The 23,895-nt window shown below is 36.5% G+C and overlaps 1 protein-coding gene across 1 annotated transcript in view; it reads left to right on the top strand.

Moving 5' to 3' along the window:
• The window catches only part of tet3 (tet methylcytosine dioxygenase 3), a 112,453-nt gene that overhangs the window by 71,830 nt on the left and 16,728 nt on the right, over positions 1–23,895 (top strand). Inside the window, exon 4 of the mRNA XM_062051595.1 lies at positions 13,930–14,023. Coding sequence (XP_061907579.1) covers positions 13,930–14,023 — 94 coding nt within the window. The remainder of the gene's footprint in view (positions 1–13,929; positions 14,024–23,895) is intronic.

Genomic DNA, 23,895 nt, shown 5'->3' with positions numbered 1-23,895 from the left:
GTCGATACTATGATTACGTCAATAATTTTAGCATCACAAAATCATTTTTTGTTTTTAAAAAATGTATATTATTTTTATAAACTCAGGAAATACGTCCCTGGACACATGAGGACTTTGAATATGACCAACGTATGATCCTGTAACTACTTGGTATCGGGTCGATACTTAAATTTATGGTATCATCCAAAACTAATGTAAAGTATCAAACAAGAGAAAAATAAGTGATTATTACATTTGAACAGAAGTGCAGATAGAACATATTAAAAGCAAAAATAAGCAGATATTAACAGTAAATGAACAAGTAGATTAATAATCCATTTTCTACAGTTTGTCCTTAATAATGTTGACAAAATATTAGAATGGAAAATGACACTATATGTTACTGCATATGTCAGCAGACTAATTAGGAGCCTTTGTTTGTTTACTTACTACTAACAGACAAGTTGTCTTGTATGTTCACTATTTTATTTAAGGACAAACTTGCAATAATAAACATATGTTTAATCTACCCTAAGATTTTTTGTTAAAATAAAGCCAATAATACCATGGGTGGATCTACACCTGACATCCACTGTAATGATACCAAGTACAGGAGCGTATCTAGTCGATACTACTATGATTACGTCTATATTGTTTGGCGTCACAAAATGTTCTTTCGTTTTTTATTTATATTATGTTTAATATATGAAATACGTCACTGGACACATGAGGACTTTGAATATGACCAATGTATGATCCTGTAACGACTTGGTATCGGATTGATACCCAAATTTGTGGTATCATCCAAAACTAATGTAAAGTATCAAACAACAGAAGAATAAGTGATTATTACATTTGAACAGAAGTGTAGATAGAACATGTTAAAAGAGAAAGTAAGCAGATATTAACAGTAAATGAACAAGTAGATTAATAATCCATTTTCTACAGTTTGTCCTTAATAATGTTGAAAAAATATTAGAATGGAAAATGACACAAAATGTTACTGCATATGTCAGCAGCTAAATTAGGAGTCTTTGTTTGTTTACTTACTACTAAAAGACAAGTTGTCTTGTATGTTCACTATTTTATTTAAGGACAAACTTGCAATAAGAAACATATGTTTAATGTACCCTAAGATTTTTTGTTAAAATAAAGCCAATAATGCCATTTTTTTGTGGTCCCCTTTATTTAAAAAGTATCAAAAAGTACCGAAAAGTATTGAAATACATTTTGGTACCGCTACCAAAATATTGGTATTGGGACACGGCGTCACAATGTAAACAAACGCCATGGGTGGCTCTATACATAACATCCACTGCAATGATACCAAGTACAGGAGCGTATCTAGTCGATACTGCTATGATTACGTCAATATTTTTTGGCATCACAAAATCTTCTTTCGTTTGTTTTTTTTAAAATGTATATTAAGAATAATATATGAAATACGTCCCTGGACACACGAGGACTTTGAATGTGACCAATGTATGATCCTGTAACGACTTGGTATCGGATTGATACCCAAATTTGTGGTATCATCCAAAACTAATGTAAAGTATCAAACAACAGAAGAATAAGTGATTATTACATTTGAACAGAAGTGCAGATAGAACATATTAAAAGTGAAAATAAGCAGATATTAACAGTAAATGAACAAGTAGATTTAATAATTCATTTTCTACCACTTGTCCTTAATAATGTTGACAAAATAATAGTTAGATAAATGACACAATATGTTACTGCATATGTCAGCAGCTAAATTAGGAGTCTTTGTTTGTTTACTTACTACTAAAAGACAAGTTGTCTAGTATGTTGACTATTTTATTTAAGGACAAACTTGCAATAAGAAACATATGTTTAATGTACCCTAAGATTTTTTGTTAAAATAAAGCCAATAGTGTCATTTTTTTGTGGTCCCCTTTATTTAGAAAAGTATCAAAATGTACCAAAAAGTATTGAAATAAATTTTGGTACCGCTACCAAAATATAGGTATTGGGACACGGTGTCACAATGTAAACAAACGCCATGGGTGGATCTACACCTGACATCCGCTGTAATGATACCAAGTACAGGAGCGCATCTAGTTGATACTACTATGATTATGTCGATATGTTTTGGCATCGACAAAATCTTCTTTCGTTTTAAAAAAAAAAAGTATATTATGTTTAATATATGAAATACGTCCCTGGACACACGAGGACTTGAAATGTGACCAATGTATGATCCTGTAACGACTTGGTATCGGATCGATACCCAAATTTGTGGTATCATCCAAAACTAATGTAAAGCATCCAAACAACAGAAGAATAAATGATTATTACATTTTAACAGAAGTGTAGATAGAACAAGTAAGCAGACATTAACAGTAAATAAACAAGTAACAAGAAACATATGTTTAATGTACTGTAAGATTTTTTGTTAAAATTTGTAAAATTTTTTGTGGTTCCCTTTATTTAGAAAAATATCGAAAAGTACCGAAAAGTATGGAAATCATTTTGGTACCGGCATAATATTGGTATGGGGACAACACTACTCCATAGTTATGCTATTGTTATTTTGCCCACACGTTGAGTGTAGTGATGTCATCTCAGCAGCCAAAAGCCACAAGGCAATAGATGTGGCTTTTGTCGACTGAGCTCTTTTGCCCACAATGGCGTCTGGCCTGCAGCCGCAGGTAACAGGCATTCACCACGGCAACAGAAGTAGGGATGTCCGATAATATCAGACTGCCGATATTATTGGCCGATAAATGCTTTAAAATGTAATATCGGACATTATCGGTATCGGTTTCAAAATGATCGGTATCGGTTTCAAAAAGTAAAATGTATGACTTTTTAAAACGCCGCTGTGTACATGGACGTAGGGAGAAGTACAGAGCGCCAATAAACCTTAAAGGCACTGCCTTTGCGTGCCGGCCCAGTCACATAATATCTACGGCTTTTCACACACACAAGTGAATGCAATGCATACTTGGTCAACAGCCATACAGGTCACACTGAGGGTATCCGTATAAACAACTTTAACACTGTTACAAATATGCGCCACACTGTGAACCCACACCAAACAAGAATGACAAACACATTTCGGGAGAACATCCGCACCGTAACACAACATAAACACAACAGAACAAATACCCGGAACCCCTTGCAGCACTAACTCTTCCGGGACGCTACAATTTTTTTCCATAACTTGAGTTGATTTATTTTGGAAAACCTTGTTACATTGTTTAATGCATCGAACAGGGCATCACAACAAAATTAGGCATAAAAATGTGTTGATTCCACGACTGTATATATCGGTATCGGTTGATATCGGAATCGTTAATTAAGAGTTGGACAATATCGGATATCTGCAAAAAAGCCATTATCGGACATCTCTAAACAGAAGTGGTACAATTTGCATCAAAATATATATATTGAAAGCCTATTACATGATTTTAATCCATTTTCACTCCAAATCACAAATTAATTAGCTACAAGTATAGCAGAGCTGGGCAAAATACGGCGTTCTACATCATTTTTTTTAGACCTTTAACATCAAAAATGTATTTGCAATTATAATGTGCAGTGCTGTTTTTTTTAAATTCCCGTAAGTCTTGAACTATAGAAAGTATTTCAATGGTCGAAATCTGCGCTTTTGAGTGTTATAGGAGTTATTGCAGTAATCTGCGACACAGCAGGAACAAAGCAGAGTGGGCGGGGTTTGTTTTCGGAGCAGCCAGCCCGAAACGCATGTGTCAGGAACAGATGCGGAAGCACATTTTTACGTGATAATATATCATATTGTAGGTGTTTTTATCACGCTTATTGCATTCATATTTTGCTGTTTGTTACAAATAAATCATGATGTGCAGTGCTGTTTTCAAATGATCGTAAGTCTTGAACAACAGAAAGTATTTCAACGGTTGAAATCTGCGAGCCCAAAATGCATGTGTCGGGAACAGACGCGGAAGCAAATTTTTACAACAAATTTATGCATAAAAGTGATAATATATCATATTGTAGGTGTTTATTACACTTTGCATTCATATTTTGCTGTTTGTTACATTTTTGTTGTGTTTAGCTTGAGGTGGGGGGGCGGGGTTTGGTGGTAGCGGGGGGTGTATATTGTAGCGTCCCGGAAGACTTAGTGCTGCAAGGGGTTCTGGGTATTTGTTCTGTTGTGTTTATGTTGTGTTACGGTGCGGATGTTCTCCCGAAATGTGTTTGTCATTCTTGTTTGGTGTGGGTTCACAGTGTGGCGCATATTTGTAACAGTGTTAAAGTTGTTTATACGGCTACCCTCAGTGTGACCTGTATGGCTGTTGACCAAGTATGCATTTGCATTCACTTGTGTGTGTGCACGCTGTGTATATGGAGGAATAGCGGACGTGACGACAGGTTGTAGAGGACGCTAAAGGCAGTGCCCTTAAGGCACGCCCCCAATATTGTTGTCCGAGTGGAAATCGGGAGAATGGTTGCCCCGGGATTTTCGGGAGGGGCACTGAAATTCGTGAGTCTCGCGGGAAAATCGGGAGGTTGAAACCGATCCTTTCCGATATTACATTTTAAAGCATTTATCGGCCGATAATATCGGACATCTCTATTATTTATTGGATTTTACAGGTGGAATAGTGGACTGTAAGCGGACTTTTGTTTATGTTTATTTACAATGTTAGAATGCGTAAAAAAACCTAAAAAAACCTCCGTCGTCATGTCTTTTATAATGATTGTGATTGATGAGCAAAATAAAGATAAAAAGTGCATTTCCCTTTAAGAATAAAGTGATTTGGAGGAATGGAAATATTCTCAGGCATGACATTTGATTGTTTTTCATTTTTATATGAGGCAACAAGGTGCATCTTAAGATGGCTTGCAACGAGACAAATTAAAAGACTTAAGTCCACTTAAAATGTGCTACATATTTACTTACACGTTGTTTTTTTGCCCCTTTAATGGCAAACATCCATTGTTCATGGTGAATTGTTCTACTGTGTCATTAGTCCCCACTGAGGACTGAGGGGGATGTTAGGCCAGAAACTTTATTGTTGTTTGAGAAATGACGTAACTCAGTAAGACCCCTCAGTTCCTGGATGACCTTTGACCCACCCCTGACCCAGGCCGGCCTTCCTGTGGTGATAGAGCTTACCCCCCACCCCCCCCAGCCCCAAACTCTCTGCCATCTTCGGGTGATTCCCTTTCACCGGGAAGCCTTTGTGCTCACTGTCACGCCAAATCTGGTCAGGGTTGGAAGTTTTCACAATGGCAGGCATCAAGCGGTCAGGAGATTTGATATGAACCATGAGCGAGTTTCTGACAAGTTCCGATGACCTGAACCCACCCTGACACAACCCCTGATCCCAGACTCGGCCCATACACTCCCCCATACAAGTTGACTTGCAGAAATAAGTACGTATTAAAATATATTGGTATGTTCATAATACAGTATTTAGTTTAAGTCCTTCGTAAACCACATATATATGTTTATACATGATTCTAAGATGTAGAATTATACCCAAAGCAAACATTTGTTTGATCACATATGGGTGCTGAATGTTGTCTGTCTATCTGTGTTGGCCCTGCGATGAGGTGGCGACTTGTCCAGGGTGTACCCCGCCTTCCGCCCGAATGCAGCTGAGATAGGCTCCAGCACCCCCGCAACCTCGAGACGGACAACCGGTAAAAAAACGGTGGATGGATGGGTGATTTTAAAGTACAAACCCCGTTTCCATATGAGTTGGGAAATTGTGTTAGATGTAAATATAAACAGAATACAATGATTTGCAAATCCTTTTCAACCCATATTCAGTTGAATATGCTACAAAGACAACATATTTGATGTTCAAACTCATAAACTTTATTTTTTTTTTGCAAATAATAATTAACTTAGAATTTCATGGCTGCAACACGTGCTAAAGTAGTTGGGAAAGGGCATGTTCACCACTGTGTTACATGGCCTTTCCTTTTAACAACACTCAGTAAAGGTTTGGGAACTGAGGAGACACATTTTTGAAACTTCTCAGGTGGAATTCTTTCCCATTCTTGCTTGATGTACAGCTTAAGTTGTTCAACAGTCCGGGGGTCTCCCTTGTGCTATTTTAGGCTTCATAATGCGCCACACATTTTCAATGGGAGACAGGTCTGGACTACAGGCAGGCCAGTCTAGTACCCGCACTCTTTTACTATGAAGCCACGTTGATGTAACACGTGGCTTGGTATTGTCCTGCTGAAATAAGCAGGGGCGTCCATGATAACGTTGCTTGGGTGGCAACATATGTTTCTCCAAAACCTGTATGTACCTTTCAGCATTAATGGCGCCTTCACAGATGTGTAAGTTACCCATGTCTTGGGCACTAATACACCCCCATACCATCACACATGCTGGCTTTTCAACTTTGCGCCTATAACAATCCTGGATGGTTCTTTTCCTCTTTGGTCCGGAGGACACGACGTCCACAGTTTCCAAAAACAATTTGAAATGTGGACTTGTCAGACCACAGAACACTTTTCCACTTTGTATCAGTCCATCTTAGATGAGCTCAGGCCCAGCGAAGCCGACAGCGTTTCTGGGTGTTGTTGATAAACGCTTTTCGCCTTGCATAGGAGAGTCTTAACTTGCACTTACAGATGTGGCGACCAACTGTAGTTACTGACAGTGGGTTTCTGAACTGTTCCTGAACCCATGTGGTGATATCCTTTACACACTGATGTCGCTTGTTGATGCAGTACAGCCTGAGGGATGGAAGGTCACGGGCTTAGCTGCTTACGTGCAGTGATTTCTCCAGATTCTCTGAACCTTTTGATGATATTACGGAGCGTAGATGGTGAAATCCCTAAATTCCTTGCAATAGCTGGTTGAGAAAGGTTGTTCTTAAACTGTTCAACAATTTGCTCACGCATTTGTTGACAAAGTGGTGACCTTCGCCCCATCCTTGTTTGTGAATGACTGAGCATTTCATGGAATCTACTTTTATACCCAATCATGGCACCCACCTGTTCCCAATTTGCCTGTTCACCTGTGGGATGTTCCAAATAAGTGTTTGATGAGCATTCCTCAACTTTATCAGTATTTATTGCCACCTTTCCCAACTTCTTTGTCACGTGTTGCTGGCATCAAATTCTAAAGTTAATGATTATTTGCAAAAAAATGTTTATGAGTTTGAACATCAAATATGTTGTCTTTGTAGCATATTCAACTGAATATGGGTTGAAAATGATTTGCAAATCATTGTATTCCGTTTATATTTACATCGAACACAATTTCCCAACTCATAGAGAAACGGGGTTTGTAAAAGATATTGGTATGTTCATAACACAGGATTTAGTATAAGTCCTTTGTAAACCACATATATATGTTTATAGGTGTGTCTCACCTTCTTTATCAAGGTGTTGGTACTCACAACTTCATTTGGCCCTATGGTGGACAATTTTGCAATTGTGCTTAATAATAAAGCACGGAGACGGTCTGAAAGCCTAACACTCAGAGTTCCACAGTGCTCCTGAACGCCTCGTTTTGTGGACAGCACTTTATTGATCTAGCTGCGACACAAAGAAAGGAGACGGACACAGAGATGTTCATTGTTCTGTCTGTGTTCTATAAGTAGATAAACCACACACATATTCAAGGGGACCTGTAATGAATTTAAGCTACTTTTAAAACATTTTCTTGAGGTCGAGACCAGTGTTTGTTAAACCCTTGTTGGGCCGTATGGACTGCAGTGGTACTTACTTGTAATACACTTTTCCACCACTTGTCACTTGTGGCAGTAATGACAATATCAGACAAACAGAAGAATTCTGGAGCTAAAGTCACAGAGAAGTTTCTCAAGCGCAAAAATTATGACTAAAATGATGAAGCTATATTTTCATTTGCACTTTAATTTTATTGGCCGTTTAGTTAAGAAAAAATATTAATTGTTAATTTAGTTGATTTATTTTAGCACAACATAATTGTTTGTAAAACAAATTGTCAGTTATTTATGAGTCCCTTGCAGTGTATTTGATTAGTACTTATTTTTGTAATCAGCCTGACCTAAGCCTTAAGTTCATGTCTTCAATAAATAACATATTTTGTGATTAACAAATGGTTTCATATAGAGATGTCCGATAATGGCTTTTTTGCCGATAGCCGATATTGTCCAACTCTTAATTACCGATACCGATATCAACCGATACCGATATATGCAGTCGTGGAATTAACACATTATTATGGCTAATTTTGTTGTGAGGCCCCGCTGGATGCATTAAACAATGTAACAAGATTTTCCAAAATAAATCAACTCAAGTTATGGAAAAAAATGCCAACATGGCACTGCCATATTTATTATTGAAGTCACAAAGTGCAGTATTTTTTTTAACTTGCCTCAAAACAGCAGCGTGGAATTTGGGACATGCTCTCCCTGAGAGAGCATGAGGAGGTTGAGGTGTGTGTGTGGGGGGGGGGGGGGGTGTAATTGTACTTACACATGATGTAAGTGTCTATATTAGCTACATTAGCCTACTATCAAAATGACTTTAAAAGTCTTATATAAATGTTATAATGAAGACAACACATGATGTAAGTGTCTATATTAGCTACATTAGCCTACTATCAAAATGACTTTAAAAGTCTTATATAAATGTTATAATGAAGGCAACACATGATGTAAGTATCTATATTAGCCTACTATCAAACTGACTTTAAAAGTCTTATAAAAGTGATATAATGAAGGCAACACATGATGTAAGTGTTTATATTAGCTATATTAGCCTACTATCAAAATGACTTTAAAAGTCTTATAAAAGTGTTATAATGAAGGCAACACATGATGTAAGTGTCTATATTAGCTATATTAGCCTACTATCAAAATAACTTTCAAAGTCTTGTATTAGTGTTGTAATGAAGACAACACATGATGTAAGTGTCTATATTAGCCTACTATCAAATGACACAGGCTGACACAAATCTTCGTTGACAAAAATATTGAAATGTAATATTTATTGTACACATTTTTACGACATTGGAAAACATTAGTCAAACGGAGGCTTTTCAGAGGGTGAGATAACTCCTGGCTGAGAATGGACTAAGACAGGATGTGTGTGTCCAAGTTAAAGGAAACGGCAAATAAAATGAGCTCAAATATACCTCAAATACGAGGCATAATGATGCAATATGTCCACACAGCTAGCATCGATTAGCTTGCAGTCCTGCACTGACCAAATATGCCTGATCAGCACTACACACGAGTCAATAACGTCAACAAAGCTCACCTTTTGTGCATTCACGCACAGCATAAATAATTTGGTGGGCAAAATGAGATTAAAAGAAGGAGGGGCATAAAACACGTCTTTCTGTGGCAGAATCAAGAAAAGTTGTACATGTAAACAAACTACGCTGCGTTTAAGGACTTCCGAAATTAGTAGGAGAAAGTGGCGCGCGCCAAATACTCTCATCAGTGAAGCATGTTTAACATAAATAGTTGGATTTTTAACAATTCCAAAGTTTTGTGTCATGTTTGTCCTCCGACAGAAACCATATTAAAAGAAAAAATATATTCCCCCCCCCCCCCCCTCTCTCTCTCTTTTTCCCTTTTTTATTACATTTTTGAAAAAGCTCCAGGGAGCCACTAGACCAGGGGTCACCAACCTTTTTGAAACCAAGAGCTACTTCTTGGGTACTGATTAATGCGAAGGGCTACCAGTTTGATACACACTTAAATAAATTGCCAGAAATAGCCAATTTGCCCAATTTACCTTTAACTCTGTTATTATTAATCATTAATGATATTTACACTTAATTGAATGGTTTAAAAGAGGAGAAAACACGAAACAAATGACAATTAAATTTTGAAACATAGTTTATCTTCAATTTCGACTCTTTAGAATTCAAAATTCTACCGAAAAAAAGAAGAGAAAAAACTAGCTAATTTGAATCTTTTTGAAAAAATTAAAAAAAGAATTTATGGAACATCATTAGTAATTTTTCCTGATTAAGATTAATTTTAGAATTTTGATGACATGTTTTAAATAGGTTAAAATCCAATCTACACTTTGTTAGAATATATAACAAATTGCACCGAGCTATATTTCTAACAAAGACAAATCCTTATTTCTTCTAGATTTTCCAGAACAAAAATTTTAAAAGAAATTTAAAAGACTTTGAAATAAGATTTAAATTTGATTCTACAGATTTTCTAGATTTTCCAGAATAATTTTTTTGAATTTTAATCCTAATAAGTTTGAAGAAATATTTCACAAATATTCTTCGACGAAAATACAGAAGATAAAATGAAGAATTAAATTAAAATGTATTTATTATTCTTTACAATAAAAAAAATAAATTACTTGAACATTGATTTAAATTGTCAGGAAAGAAGAGGAAGGAATTTAAAAGGTAAAAAGGTATATGTGTTTAAAAATCCTAAAATAATTTTTAAGGTTGTATTTTTTCTCTAAAATTGTCTTTCTGAAAGTTATAAGAAGCAAAGTAAAAAAAAAAAATGAATTTATTTAAACAAGTGAAGACCAAGTCTTTAAAATATTTTCTTGGATTTTCAAATTCTATTGGAGTTTTGTCTCCCTTAGAATTAAAAATGTCGGGCAAAGCGAGACCAGCTTGCTAGTAAATAAATAACATTTAAAAAATAGAGGCAGCTCACTGGTAAGTGCTGCTATTTGAGCTATTTTTAGAACAGGCCAGCGGGCTACTCATCTGGTCCTTACGGGCTACCTGGTGCCCGCGGGCACCGCGTTGGTGACCCCTGCACTAGACACTGAAGTAAACGTTATGTGCATACATTGTCATACTTTCCAACCATCCCGATTTTCCCGGGAGACTCCCGAATTTCAGTGCCCCTCCCGAAAATCTCCCGGGGCAACCATTCTTCCGAATTTCTCCCGATTTCCACCCGGACAACAATATTGGGGGGCGTGCCTTAAAGGCACTGCCTTTAGCGTCCTCTACAACCTGAAAAGGAGACTATTGTATAGGTCTCCGTTATCCATAGGTTTATCTATAACCCATAAAGTAGGCAGGCACGGAGCTATTTCTCAGCGTGTGTTTATTCCAGCCGGCAACGTTAATACACTGAGACACAACATCCGGATTCCCATCATGCATTGCTTCAAAACTACGACAAGTAGTAATGTCCAAAAACATAACAGAAGAACGAAGAAGAGACAAGGCGACGACGAGTGAGAAGAAGTACGCTTGCAAGTTCCAAAATGATTGGAAAAAATAATTTCGGTTCATCCAGGACAGCTCGAAGGGGAAGGGGTATGTTGCCTGCACATTTTGTAGATCAGACTTCTCCATTGAACACGGTGGCCGAACGGATATACTCATTCATGAACGGATTGTTTATGTATACCGTATATACACTACCGTTCAAAAGTTTGGGGTCACATTGAAATGTCCTTATTTTTGAAGGAAAAGCACTGTACTTTTCAATGAAGATAACTTTAAACTAGTCTTAACTTTAAAGAAATACACTCTATACATTGCTAATGTGGTAAATGACTATTCTAGCTGCAAATGTCTGGTTTTTGGTGCAATATCTACATAGGTGTATAGAGGCCCATTTCCAGCAACTATCACTCCAGTGTTCTAATGGTACAATGTGTTTGCTCATTGGCTCAGAAGGCTAATTGATGATTAGAAAACCCTTGTGCAATCATGTTCACACATCTGAAAACAGTTTAGCTCGTTACAGAAGCTACAAAACTGACCTTCCTTTGAGCAGATTGAGTTTCTGGAGCATCACATTTGTGGGGTCAATTAAACGCTCAAAATGGCCAGAAAAAGAGAACTTTCATCTGAAACTCGACAGTCAATTATTGTTCTTAGAAATGAAGGCTATTCCACAAAATTGTTTGGGTGACCCCAAACTTTTGAACGGTAGTGTATATATAAGAAATACTTGAAAATATATACACCCCCGCTACCCTCCACACACCTCAAACCCCCATCTCCCGAATTCGGAGGTCTCAAGGTTGGCAGTAGTGCAGGGGTCACCTATTGAAATTCATATTCTTTCATCAATTGATGAGAAAAGTCAGTTGATGAACAGCAACATCAAGTTCTGCCCTTCCTTTAAAAATAATCTTGACTACTATTTCACAGGAAGCTAAGCAGTCAATGCAAGTTGTGGCCGCCCACTCCCACACTGCAAAAAGTCAGTGTTCAAAAACAAGAAAAAAAAATACAAAAATGAGGGGTATTTTATTTGAACTAAGCAAAATTATCTGCCAATAGAACAAGAAAATTTGGCTTGTCAAGACTTTCCAAAACAAATAAAATTAGCTAACCTCATGAACCCAAAAATAGCTTAAAAAAGTAGGAAAAGTCCGAAAATTTTTCAAAATACCTACCCAGGTTGGAGTCCCACAAGTCCCGCCCAAAATGTCCAAAACGCGCCCAGCAAAGTCCCACGGGAAGGCGGGGAGAAAAGTGAGAAAAGTCGGTAAAATGTTGAAAAATCACACCCGGGTTCGGGTGCCACAAGTTTTAAGACTTGTGGCACTCCAAGTGGGACTCGAACCTGGGTAGGTATTTTGAACATTTTTGGGACTTTTGCTGTCTTTTCCAACTTTTATCCCCGCCTTCCCGTGGGACTCAGCTGTGTGTGTTATGGACATTTTGGGCATCCCAGTAATGGGGCTAAGCAGATTTTATGTTAGAGTGTTTTACTTGTTTTAAGTGTTTTGGTCCTAAATGATCTCAGTAAGATATTACAGCTTGTTGCTGAGATTTGATTACCTATATTGAGTAAAACATGCTTGAAACTAGAATATCAACTGTTGCAAAGCTGTGTCATCAACACTCACAAGTATAAAACTACTTTTTTAAAGTAATCATTTCTTACTTACTTACACATCAACCTAATGTGTATTATATTTATCCATGAGAGCATTTTTATTGTAAATTGTGAGGTGTGTCTGTTAAAATCATGGTTGTTTTTTACAAATGATGACAGATGTGAACAAAAGCATGCATTGTCTTTGTGTGATGATGTAAATGAGGTGTGGTTGTATTGTATATTAAGTATGTGTCCATGAAAGGGCATTTTATGACTTTTTTCTTAATACTTGTGTATGATTTTATTGTCATAATTTTATTGCATGATTTTTGTATCCCTTTAATTTAGGTAGCCAGGGACTGCAGATGGAAATGAGCTATTTAGCTATAATCTGGTACAGAACATATCTGTCTTTGAGCTTAATGTTTCTGTACATTGTCCCTTCAAATAAAGACTAAACTACTAAACTACTACTACTTCAAGCATGAAAAAAAAATCATGATTCCGAGCGCATATCATTAGGTCAAGATAATGGCACTAGCATTTACTTCATTTAAGAATATTTTTCAACATATTGAGCAAAAATTTCTTTTTTTTCTACCAAGAAAAGTGCACTTGTTATTAGTGAGAATATACTTATTTTAAGGTATTTTTGGGTTCATTGAAGTTAGCTAATTTTACTTGTTTTGGAAAGTCTTGACAAGCCGAATTTTCTTGTTCTATTGGCAGATCATTTTGCTTAGTTCAAATAAAATACCCCTAATGTTTGTTTTTTGTTTTTCTTGTTTTTGAACACTGACTTTTTGCAGTGTATGTTTTGGACATTTGGACAAAAATAGTTACAAGCATGTTTTACTCACTATAGGTCATAATATCTTACTGAGATCATTTAGGACCAAAACCCTTAAAATAAGTAAAACACTCTAACATAAAAATCTGCTTAGTGAGAAGAATTATCTTATCAGACAGAAAATAAGCAAATATCACCCTTATTTGAGATATTCAATCTTACTTAGATTTCAGTTTTTGCAGTGCAGGAAAACACTGCCCTCTAGTGTTTTGACTGAGACAAAGATAGTACATTTTGCATTTACTATGGCAAATATGACTGACCTCCACAGTTCTAATAGGATCAAGACGGCGTTGGATGGGGGGAGTATAATCCAGATCTGACGTGTGTTACTTTTCTCATGTGCAGGTATGGCGAGAAAGGAGATGCTATCCGGATAGAAAAAGTGGTGTACACAGGCAGAGAAGGAAAGAGCTCAAGAGGATGCCCGATTGCTAAATGGGTAAGGACATAACATCTGTGTTAGTATTATTACTGTTATTGTCATTATTATTATTATTATTACTAGTCAGTGGGGCTGGGCGGTATACTGATAATTAGACTTAGACTTAGACAAACTTTATTGATCCACAAGGGAAATTAACAATACTTCCATACAGATATACATTACAGGCCGAAAGTTTGGACACACCTTCTCATTTCAATGCCTTTTCTTTATTTTCAAGACTATTTACATTGTAGATTGTCACTGAAGGCGTCAAAACTATGACACCTGTGAAGTGAAAACCATTTCAGGTGACTACCTCTTGAAGCTCACCGAGAGAATGCCAAGACTGTGCGAAAAAGTAATCAGAGCAAAAGGGTGGCTATTTTGAAGAAAGTAGAATATTAAACAATGTTTTCGGTTATTTCACCTTTTTTTGTTAAAGTACATAAAGTTAAGTTAAAGTACCAATGATTGTCACACACACACTAGGTGTGGCGAAATTATTCCCTGCATTTGACCCATCACCCTTGATCACCCCCCTGGGAGGTGAGGGGAGCAGTGGGCAGCAGCGGTGGCCGTGCCCGGGAATCATTTTTGATGATTTAACCCCCAACTCCAACCCTTGATGCTGAGTGGCAAGCAGGGAGGTAATGGCTCCCATTTTTATAGTCTTTGGTATGACTCGGCCGGGGTTTGAACTCACAACCTACCGATCTCAGGGCGGACACTCTAACCACTAGGCCACGAAGAACTCCACATGTGTTCATTCGTAGTTTTGATGTGACATTCCAGTGTTTCCCATAAACTGCCAAAATACCTGTGGCGGTGGGGGCGTGGTTATGGGCGTGGCTAAGGGCGTGGTCACCATGACATCACCATGACATCACCATGACAATTAGTGCATACTAAATAATTTAACTTTAGCCTACTACTACAACCATATTATTTACCAGCAACATAAAGTGAAACAGTGGCAGAGGTGTCCTGCCACAGTCAGTAACAAATAAACAGAAAACAGTAGTGGTCAAATACAAATAAGGCAACAAGAGAAGTATCCTACACTTCTTTTTTTGTCTTCTTTTTTTTTCTTTTTTTAAATTTGTGGCGGACGTAATTCTTTCGTGGCGGGCCGACACAAATAAATGAATGTGCGGGAAACACTGCATTCTACAATGTAAATAGTAGAGATGTCCGATAATATCGGCAGGCCGATATTATCGGACATCTCTACGATATATGCGTTAAAATGTAATATCGGAAATTATCGGTATCGTTTTTTTAATTATCGGTATCGGGGTTTTTTTGGGGTTTTTTTTTTTTTAAATTAAATCAACATAAAAAACACAAGATACACTTACAATTAGTGCACCAACCCAAAAAACCTCCCTCCCCCATTCATTCACACAAAAGGGTTGTTTCTTTCTGTTATTAATATTCTGGTTCCTACATTATATATCAATATATATCAATACAGTCTGCAAGGGATACAGTCCGTAAGCACACATGATTGTGCGTGCTGCTGGTCCAGTAATAGTACTAACCTTTAACAGTTAATTTTACTAATTTTCATTCATTACTAGTTTCTATGTAACTGTTTTTATATTGTTGTACTTTCTTTTTTATTCAAGAAAATGTTTTTAATTTATTTATCTTATTTTACTAATTTTTTTAAAAAGTACCTTATCTTCACCATACCTGGTTGTCCAAATTAGGCATAATAATGTGTTAATTCCACGACTGCATATATCGGTTGATATCGGTATCGGTTGATATCGGTATCGGTAATTAAAGAGTTGGACAATATCGGAATATCGGATATCGGCAAAAAGCCATTATCGGACATCCCTAGTAAATAGTCATGAAAATAAAGAAAACAAGAAGGGGTGTCCAAACTTTTGGCCTGTACTGTATGTGTTCTGTTGCGGTTTTTTATAGTTACATCGCGTCAACAACACCCGCCGCGATGCTTTGTTATGTCTGAAAACATTCACACATAACTATCTCGTTATTGCTAAACAATGTGAAAAGCCAACATAACTACTGTCGAGTTACAAAGCATTAAAACACAGTGACTCTCCTGTTCAGTGCAAAGTAGGCTTCAAAATAAAAAAAGGCAGTATTAACCTGTATTCTACCACAGCATCTAATACACCTCAGACAGATTTACGAAAAGTATGAAAGTGTTATTGTAGCTTCAATCCTAAAACATTATTGCAGTTGTTCTGTTAGATTAGAGGAGTGGTTTTGAATTTTTTTTTCCACCAAGTACCACCTCAGAAAAGACTTGGTTCTCCAAGTACCACCATAAAGACCAACAGTCATACCAAAGACTATAAAAAAATGGTACCCTTACCTCCCTGCTTGGCACTCAGCATCAAGGGTTGGAATTGGGGGTTGAATCAGCAAAAATGATTCCTGGGCGCGGCCACCCCACCACTGCTCACTGCTCCCCTCACCTCCCAGGTGATATCAGCACTTCAGTCATCAAAAATTGCATCATCTGCGAAATGGACATTGAAACAGTGTGTACAGCAAGTAGTGGACATAGAGAGATCAGAAAGCATAAGAACAAGTATATACATTTGATTATTTACATTTGACTATTTACAATCCGGGGAGGTGGGATGCGGAGGTGGGGAGGGTGTTAGTCTAGGGTTGAAGTTGTCTGGAGGTGTTCTTTTAGTGCAGTTTTGAAGGAGGATAGAGATGAGGAATCTGGGTTTAACGTGGTTAGTGGAGCTCCCCCTGGTGTCGTGGTTATGCACTGCAAAAACTGAAATCTAAGTAAGATGAAATATCTCAAATAAGGGTGATATTTGCTTATTTTCTGTCTGATAGTTTTAAGTGTTTTGGTCCTAAATGATCTCAGTAAGATATTACAGCTTGTTGCTGAGATTTGATGACCTATATTGAGTAAAACATGCTTGAAACTAGAATATCAACTGTTGCAAAGCTGTGTCATCAACACTCACAAGTATAAAACTGCTTTTTCAAAGTAATAAATTCTTATTTCAAGCATGAAAAAAAAAAATCATGACTTTGACACAATTGTGTCTCATAATTAAAACAGATGACAGCCAAATGGACTTTGCTGTTTTATTTCCAAAGAAACAATAGAAAACACGTACTCATATAGTAGTACAGTTGGCACAGTGCAGTAAACTGACAGTTAATATTTAAACATTTAACATTTCTAACAATTTTGAACAGAAATAGTTCATGCACATTCAGATAAATTCTTCAATATCACAATTTTGGCCGGGGGCCGGGCTGTGTATATGCACACTAATTGACTGAAAGAGCACGCACTTGGCGCGATGATGTCATGTTGTCAATGGAAAAATGCATTTTTAGACACTATTATTTGCCTGAGCGGCTAGGAGACCCCGAGAGTAACAAGCGGTTGCCTTGTTGCCTTTCCATTAAGAACAATAAATTAGTTTTTAGTATAAGTTTGCTGGTTTCAAGAAATGTAATGCCGAGCGCATATCATTATGTCAAGATAATGGCACTAGCATTTACTTCATTTAAAGGCCTACTGAAATAAATTTTTTTTATTTAAACGGGGATAGCAGATCTATTCTATGTGTCATACTTGATCATTTCGCGATATTGCCATATTTTTGCTGAAAGGATTTAGTATAGAACAACGACGATAAAGATTGCAACTTTTGGTATCTGATAAAAAAAAGGCTTGCCCCTACCGGAAGTAGCGTGACGTAGTCAGTTGAACATATACGCAAAGTTCCCTATTGTTTACAATGATGGCCGCATGAAGTGAGAGAGATTCGGACCGAGAAAGCGACAATTTCCCCATTAATTTGAGCGAGGATGAAAGATTTGTGGATGAGTAAAGTGCAAGTGAAGGACTAGTGGGGAGTTGAAGCTATTCAGATAGGGAAGATGCTGTGAGAGCCGGGGGTGACCTGATATTCAGCTGGGAATGACTACAACAGTAAATAAACACAAGACATATATATACTCTATTAGCCACAACACAACCAGGCTTATATTTAATATGCCACAAATTAATCCTGCATAAAAACACCTGCGTGTTTGTTATGCTAGCTCCTAGCTCCTCTGCTAGCTCCTAGCTCCATAGAACACGCCAATACAATTCAAACACCTGATCAACACACACCATCACTCAGCCCAAAAGACCGTTTCCTTAACCCAAGGTTCATAAAGCTTATATATTTTTAAAAAGTTACGTACGTGACGCGCACATACGGTCAAGTTATCGAATGTTTAGCAGCCAAGGCTGCATACTCACGGTACCTGATATTCAGCTGGGAATGACTACAACAGTAAATAAACACAAGACATATATATACTCTATTAGCCACAACACAACCAGGCTTATATTTAATATGCCACAAATTAATCCTGCATAATAACACCTGCGTGTTTGTTATGCTAGCTCCTAGCTCCTCTGCTAGCTCCTAGCTCCATAGAACACGCCAATACAATTCAAACACCTGATCAACACACACAATCACTCAGCCCAAAAGACCGTTCACCTAACCCAAGGTTCATAAAGCTTATATATTTTTAAAAAGTTACGTACGTGACGCGCACGTAGGTACGGTATGTGTTATGCTAGCTCCTCTGCTAGCTCCTAGCTCCATAGAACACGCCAATACAATTCAAACACATGATCAACACACACAATCACTCGGCCCAAAAGACCGTTCACCTAACCCAAGGTTCATAAAGCTTATATATTTTAAAAAAGTTACGTACATACGCAAAAAAAAGCCAAAGCTGCATACTCACAGTAGCACGTCTGCGTCTTTGTCATCCAAATCAAAGTAATCCTGGTAAGAGTCTGTGTTGTCCCAGTTCTCTACAGGCGTCTGTGTATCCAAATCAAAAGTCCTCCTGGTTAGAGTCTCTGTTATCCGAGTTCTTCCATCTTGACTGCATCTTTCGGGAATGTAAACAAAGAAGCGCCGGCTGTGTACTGTTGTGGCTGACTACGTTCGAAAAATACGTCCATTTCGCACCGACAACTTTCTTCTTTGCTTGCTTGGCTTCCTTCTCCATAATGCAATGAACATGATTGAAACAGATTCACGAACACAGATGTCCAGAATACTGTGGAATTGTGAAATGAAAACAGAGCTTTTTCGTATCGACTTCAATGTGGAAGGCATACCCGTGTTCGCCGGGCTACGTCACGCGCATACGTCATCCTCAGAGGCGTTTCGAACCGGAAGTTTAGCGGCAAATTTAAAATGTCACTTTATAAGTTAACCCGGCCGTATTGGCATGTGTTATAATGTTAAGATTTCATCATTGATATATAAACTATCAGACTGCGTGGTCGGTAGTAGTGGCTTTCAGTAGGCCTTTAAGAATATTTTTCAACATATTGAGCAAAAAGGTCTCTCTTTTTTTTCTACCAAGAAAAGTAATAATAATAATAATAGATTTTATTTGTAAAAAGCACTTTACGTTGAGCAAACAACCTCAAAGTGCCACAGTGTTAAAAAAAAGAAAAATAAAATAGTAATAATAATAATAATAATGAAAGATAATAAAAATAAATAAAATATAAAACTAGAAACAGCCCAATAGCTAGAACCAGCATGCATATCTATAAAAATCTATAAAAAGGCTTGTTATTAGTGAGAAAATACTTATTTTAAGGTATTTTTTGGGTTCATCGATGTTAGCTAATTTTACTTGTTTTGGAAAGTCTTGACAAGCCGAATTTTCTTGTTCTATTGGCAGATAATTTTGCTTAGTTCAAATAAAATACCCCTCATTTTTGTTTTTTTTTTCTTGTTTTTGAACACTGACTTTTTGCAGTGCACAGAAGGAGAATAAGTTAAGACCTTTGTTAGATCGGAATCTGGGTTTAACGTGGATAGTGGAGCTCCCCCTGGTGTTGTGGTTATGGCGTGGTAGTTTGACATGTACTTCGGTATACTCCTGTCTTGTCTTTCTCAGGAATATTCACCTTTAACTTAATGCACTTTTTTTTAGCAACATTCATTAAAGCACTTTACTTTTCTTCATATTCTTCTTCTTATAATAGCAGCTTTAAGTTACTGTACTTGAAATGTTCATTGGCCATTCCTGAGAGCTTAACTTATATAATTATAACCATGTCTAAACACAATAAAATAGCATGTAAAACCTATTTCAGAACACACACATTACACAAAAATACATTATAAAATCAATAAGAAAACGGGAGCTCTAATTTGGGAGTCTGAATTAGAATCAGAAGTTCCTACACTGCAAAAAGTCAGTGTTCAAAAACAAGAAAAAAAATATACAAAAATGAGGGGTATTTTATTTGAACTAAGCAAAATTATCTGCCAATAGAACAAGAACATTTGGCTTGTCAAGACTTTCCAAAACAAGTAAAATTAGCTAACTTCAATGAACCCAAAAATACCTTAAAATAAGTATATTCTCACTAATAACAAGTGCACTTTTCTTGGTAGAAAAAAAAGAGACCTTTGCTCAATATGTTGAAAAATATTTTTAAATGAAGTAAATGCTAGTGCCATTATCTTGACATAATGATATGCGCTCGGCATTACATTTCTTGAAACCAGCAAACTTATACTAAAAACTAATTTATTGTTCTTAATTAATGGAAAGGCAACAAGGCAACCGCTTGTTACTCTCGGGGTCTCCTAGCCGCTCAGGCAAATCATATGCTCTAAAAATGCATTTTTCCATCGACAACATGACATCATCGCGCCAAGTGCGTGCTCTTTCAGTCAATTAGTGCGCATATATACAGCCCGGCCCTCGGCCAAACATTTTTTTAATCGTAATTTTGAAGAATTTATCTGAATGTGCATGAACTATTTCTGTTCAAAATTGTTAGAAATGTTAAAATATTAACTGTCAGTTTACTGTACTGTGCCAACTGTACTACTATATGAGTACGTGTTTTCTATTGTTTCATAGAAAAATAAAACAGCAAAGTCCATTTGGCTGTCATCTGTTTTAATTATGAGACACAATTGTGTCAAAGCCATGATTTTCTTTTTCATGCTTGAAATAGGATATTATTACTTTGAAAAAGTAGTTTTATACTTGTGAGTGTTGATGACACAGCTTTGCAACAGTTGATATTCTAGTTTCAAGCATGTTTTACTCACTATAGGTCATCAAATCTCAGCAACAAGCTGTAATATCTTACTGAGATCATTTAGGACCAAAACCCTTAAAACAAGTAAAACACTCTAACATAAAATCTGCTTAGTGAGAAGAATTATCTTATCAGACAGAAAATAAGCAAATATCACCCTTATTTCAGATATTTCATCTTACTTAGATTTCAGTTTTTGCAGTGTATGGACTGCACTGGATTCATTCACAAACACTAACTACACCTGGCAAACACTTTAGAGCAGGGGTCACCAACGCGGTGCCCGCGGGCACCAGGTAGCCCGTAAGGACCAGATGAGTAGCCCGCTGGCCTGTTCTAAAAATAGCTCAAATAGCAGCACTTACCAGTGAGCTGCTTCTATTTTTTAAATTGTATTTATTTACTAGCAAGCTGGTCTCGCTTTGCTCGACATTTTTAATTCTAAGAGAGACAAAACTCAAATAGAATTTGAAAATCCAAGAAAATATTTTAAAGACTTGGTCTTCACTTGTTTAAATAAATTCATGATTTTTTTACTTTGCTTCTTATAACTTTCAGAAAGACAATTTTAGAGAAAAAATACAACCTTAAAAATTATTTTAGCATTTTTAAACACATATACCTTTTTACCTTTTAAATTCCTTCCTCTTCTTTCCTGACAATTTAAATCAATGTTCAAGTAAATTTATTTTTTATTGTAAAGAATAATAAATACATTTTAATTTAATTCTTCATTTTAGCTTCTGTTTTTTTGACGAAGAATATTTGTGAAATATTTCTTCAAACTTATTATGATTAAAATTAAAAAAATATATATTCTGGCAAATCTAGAATATCTGTAGAATCAAATTTAAATCTTATTTCAAAGTCTTTTGAATTTCTTTTAAAATGTTTGTTCTGGAAAATCTAGAAGAAATAATGATTTGTCTTTGTTAGAAATATAGCTTGGTCCAATTTGTTATATATTCTAACAAAGTGCAGATTGGATTTTAACCTATTTAAAACATGTCATCAAAATTCTAAAATGTATCTTAATCAGGAAAAATTACTAATGATGTTCCATAAATTATTTTTTTTAATTTTTTCAAAAAGATTCGAATTAGCTAGTTTTTCTCTTCTTTTTTTCGGTTGAATTTTGAATTTTAAAGAGTCGAAATTGAAGCTAGACTATGTTTCAAAATGTAATTGTCATTTTTTTGTGTTTTCTCCTCTTTTAAACCATCCAATTAAGTGTAAATATCATTCATTATTAATAATAACATAGAGTTAAAGGTAAATTGAGCAAATTGGCTATTTCTGGCAATTTATTTAAGTGTGTATCAAACTGGTAGCCCTTCGCATTAATCAGTACCCAAGAAGTAGCTCTTGCTTTCAAAAAGGTTGGTGACCCCTGATCTAGAGTTAGGCTCCACTATCAGAACGTGTACTTAAAATTATAATGACCACATGGATATCATTCAGTGAGTTGATTCACCAAAACTAACCTGTTAAACAGGAGGGAAAAGCACACAGAAAGTTCCAGAAGTTCACAGACTGGTCGCTCTCATTAGAATGACGAGAAGCTTCCGGTCTGCCGGTAATAGCATTCAATTAGGAAGAAACGCTCCACTGCCCCCTACTGACCAAAGTGAATACTGACCAATGTGGAATGACAGCTCCAAAAAACGAATTCAAACCACAAAATAAATTAAATAAATCAACACAAAAATGTGACACATTATGGGTGGGTCACAATGGCTACACTGCAAAAAGTCAGTGTTCAAAAACAAGAAAAAAAAAAAATACAAAAATGAGGGGTATTTTATTTGAACTAAGCAAAATTATCTGCCAATAGAACAAGAACATTTGGCTTGTCAAGACTTTCCAAAACAAGTCAAATTAGCTAACCTAAATGAACCCCAAAATACCTTAAAATAAGTATATTCTCACTAATAACAAGTGCACTTTTCTTGGTAAAAAAAATAAAAACATTTTTTTTTAAAAAAGACCTTTTTTTTCAATATGTTGAAAAATATTCTTAAATAAAGTGCCGTATTTTTCGGATTATAAGTCGCAGTTTTTTTCATAGTTTGGCCGGGGGTGCGACTTATACTCAGGAGCGACTTATGTGTGAAATTATTAACACATTACCGTAAAATATCAAATAACATTATTTAGCTCATTCACGTAAGAGACTAGACGTATAAGATCTCATGGGATTTAGCGATTAGGAGTGACAGATTGTTAGTGGAGTGGTCCACCCTGGGTCCCGACTTTGGACAGCTAGCGCAACATCTGTGGTCACCGAATCTGTGCCTTCGTGAAGAGTGGGGCGGAGCAGAGAAGAGACGGCAGATCAACTGGTCTAAAAGGGGGGTCTATTTAAAGGCTAGAGTATACAAATTAGTTTAAAGATGGGACTTAAATGCTTCTACTGAGGTAGCATCTCTAACTGTTACTGGGAGGGCATTCCAGAGTACTGGAGCCCCAATAGAAAATGTTCTATACCCCGCAGACTTTTCTTGGGCTCTGGGAATCACTAATAAGCCGGAGTTCTTTGAACGCAGATTTCTTGCCGGTTCATTTGGTACAATACAATCAGCAAGATAGGATGGAGCTAGACCGTGTCGTATTTTATACGTAAGTAGTAAAACCTTAAAGTCCCATCTTAAGTGCACAGGAAGCCAGTGCAGGTGAGCCAGTATAGGTATGTTTATTAGTATATAGGTATATAAAGGTATATACAGTATAGGCGTAATATGATCAAACTTTCTTGTTCTTGTCAAAAGTC

This window comes from Entelurus aequoreus, linkage group LG06 (genome assembly GCF_033978785.1).
Source record: "Entelurus aequoreus isolate RoL-2023_Sb linkage group LG06, RoL_Eaeq_v1.1, whole genome shotgun sequence".
In the NCBI taxonomy this organism is placed as follows: domain Eukaryota; kingdom Metazoa; phylum Chordata; class Actinopteri; order Syngnathiformes; family Syngnathidae; genus Entelurus; species Entelurus aequoreus.
The sequence above is the reverse complement of the archived record's forward strand: the minus strand, read 5'-3'. Positions and strand labels throughout refer to the sequence as shown.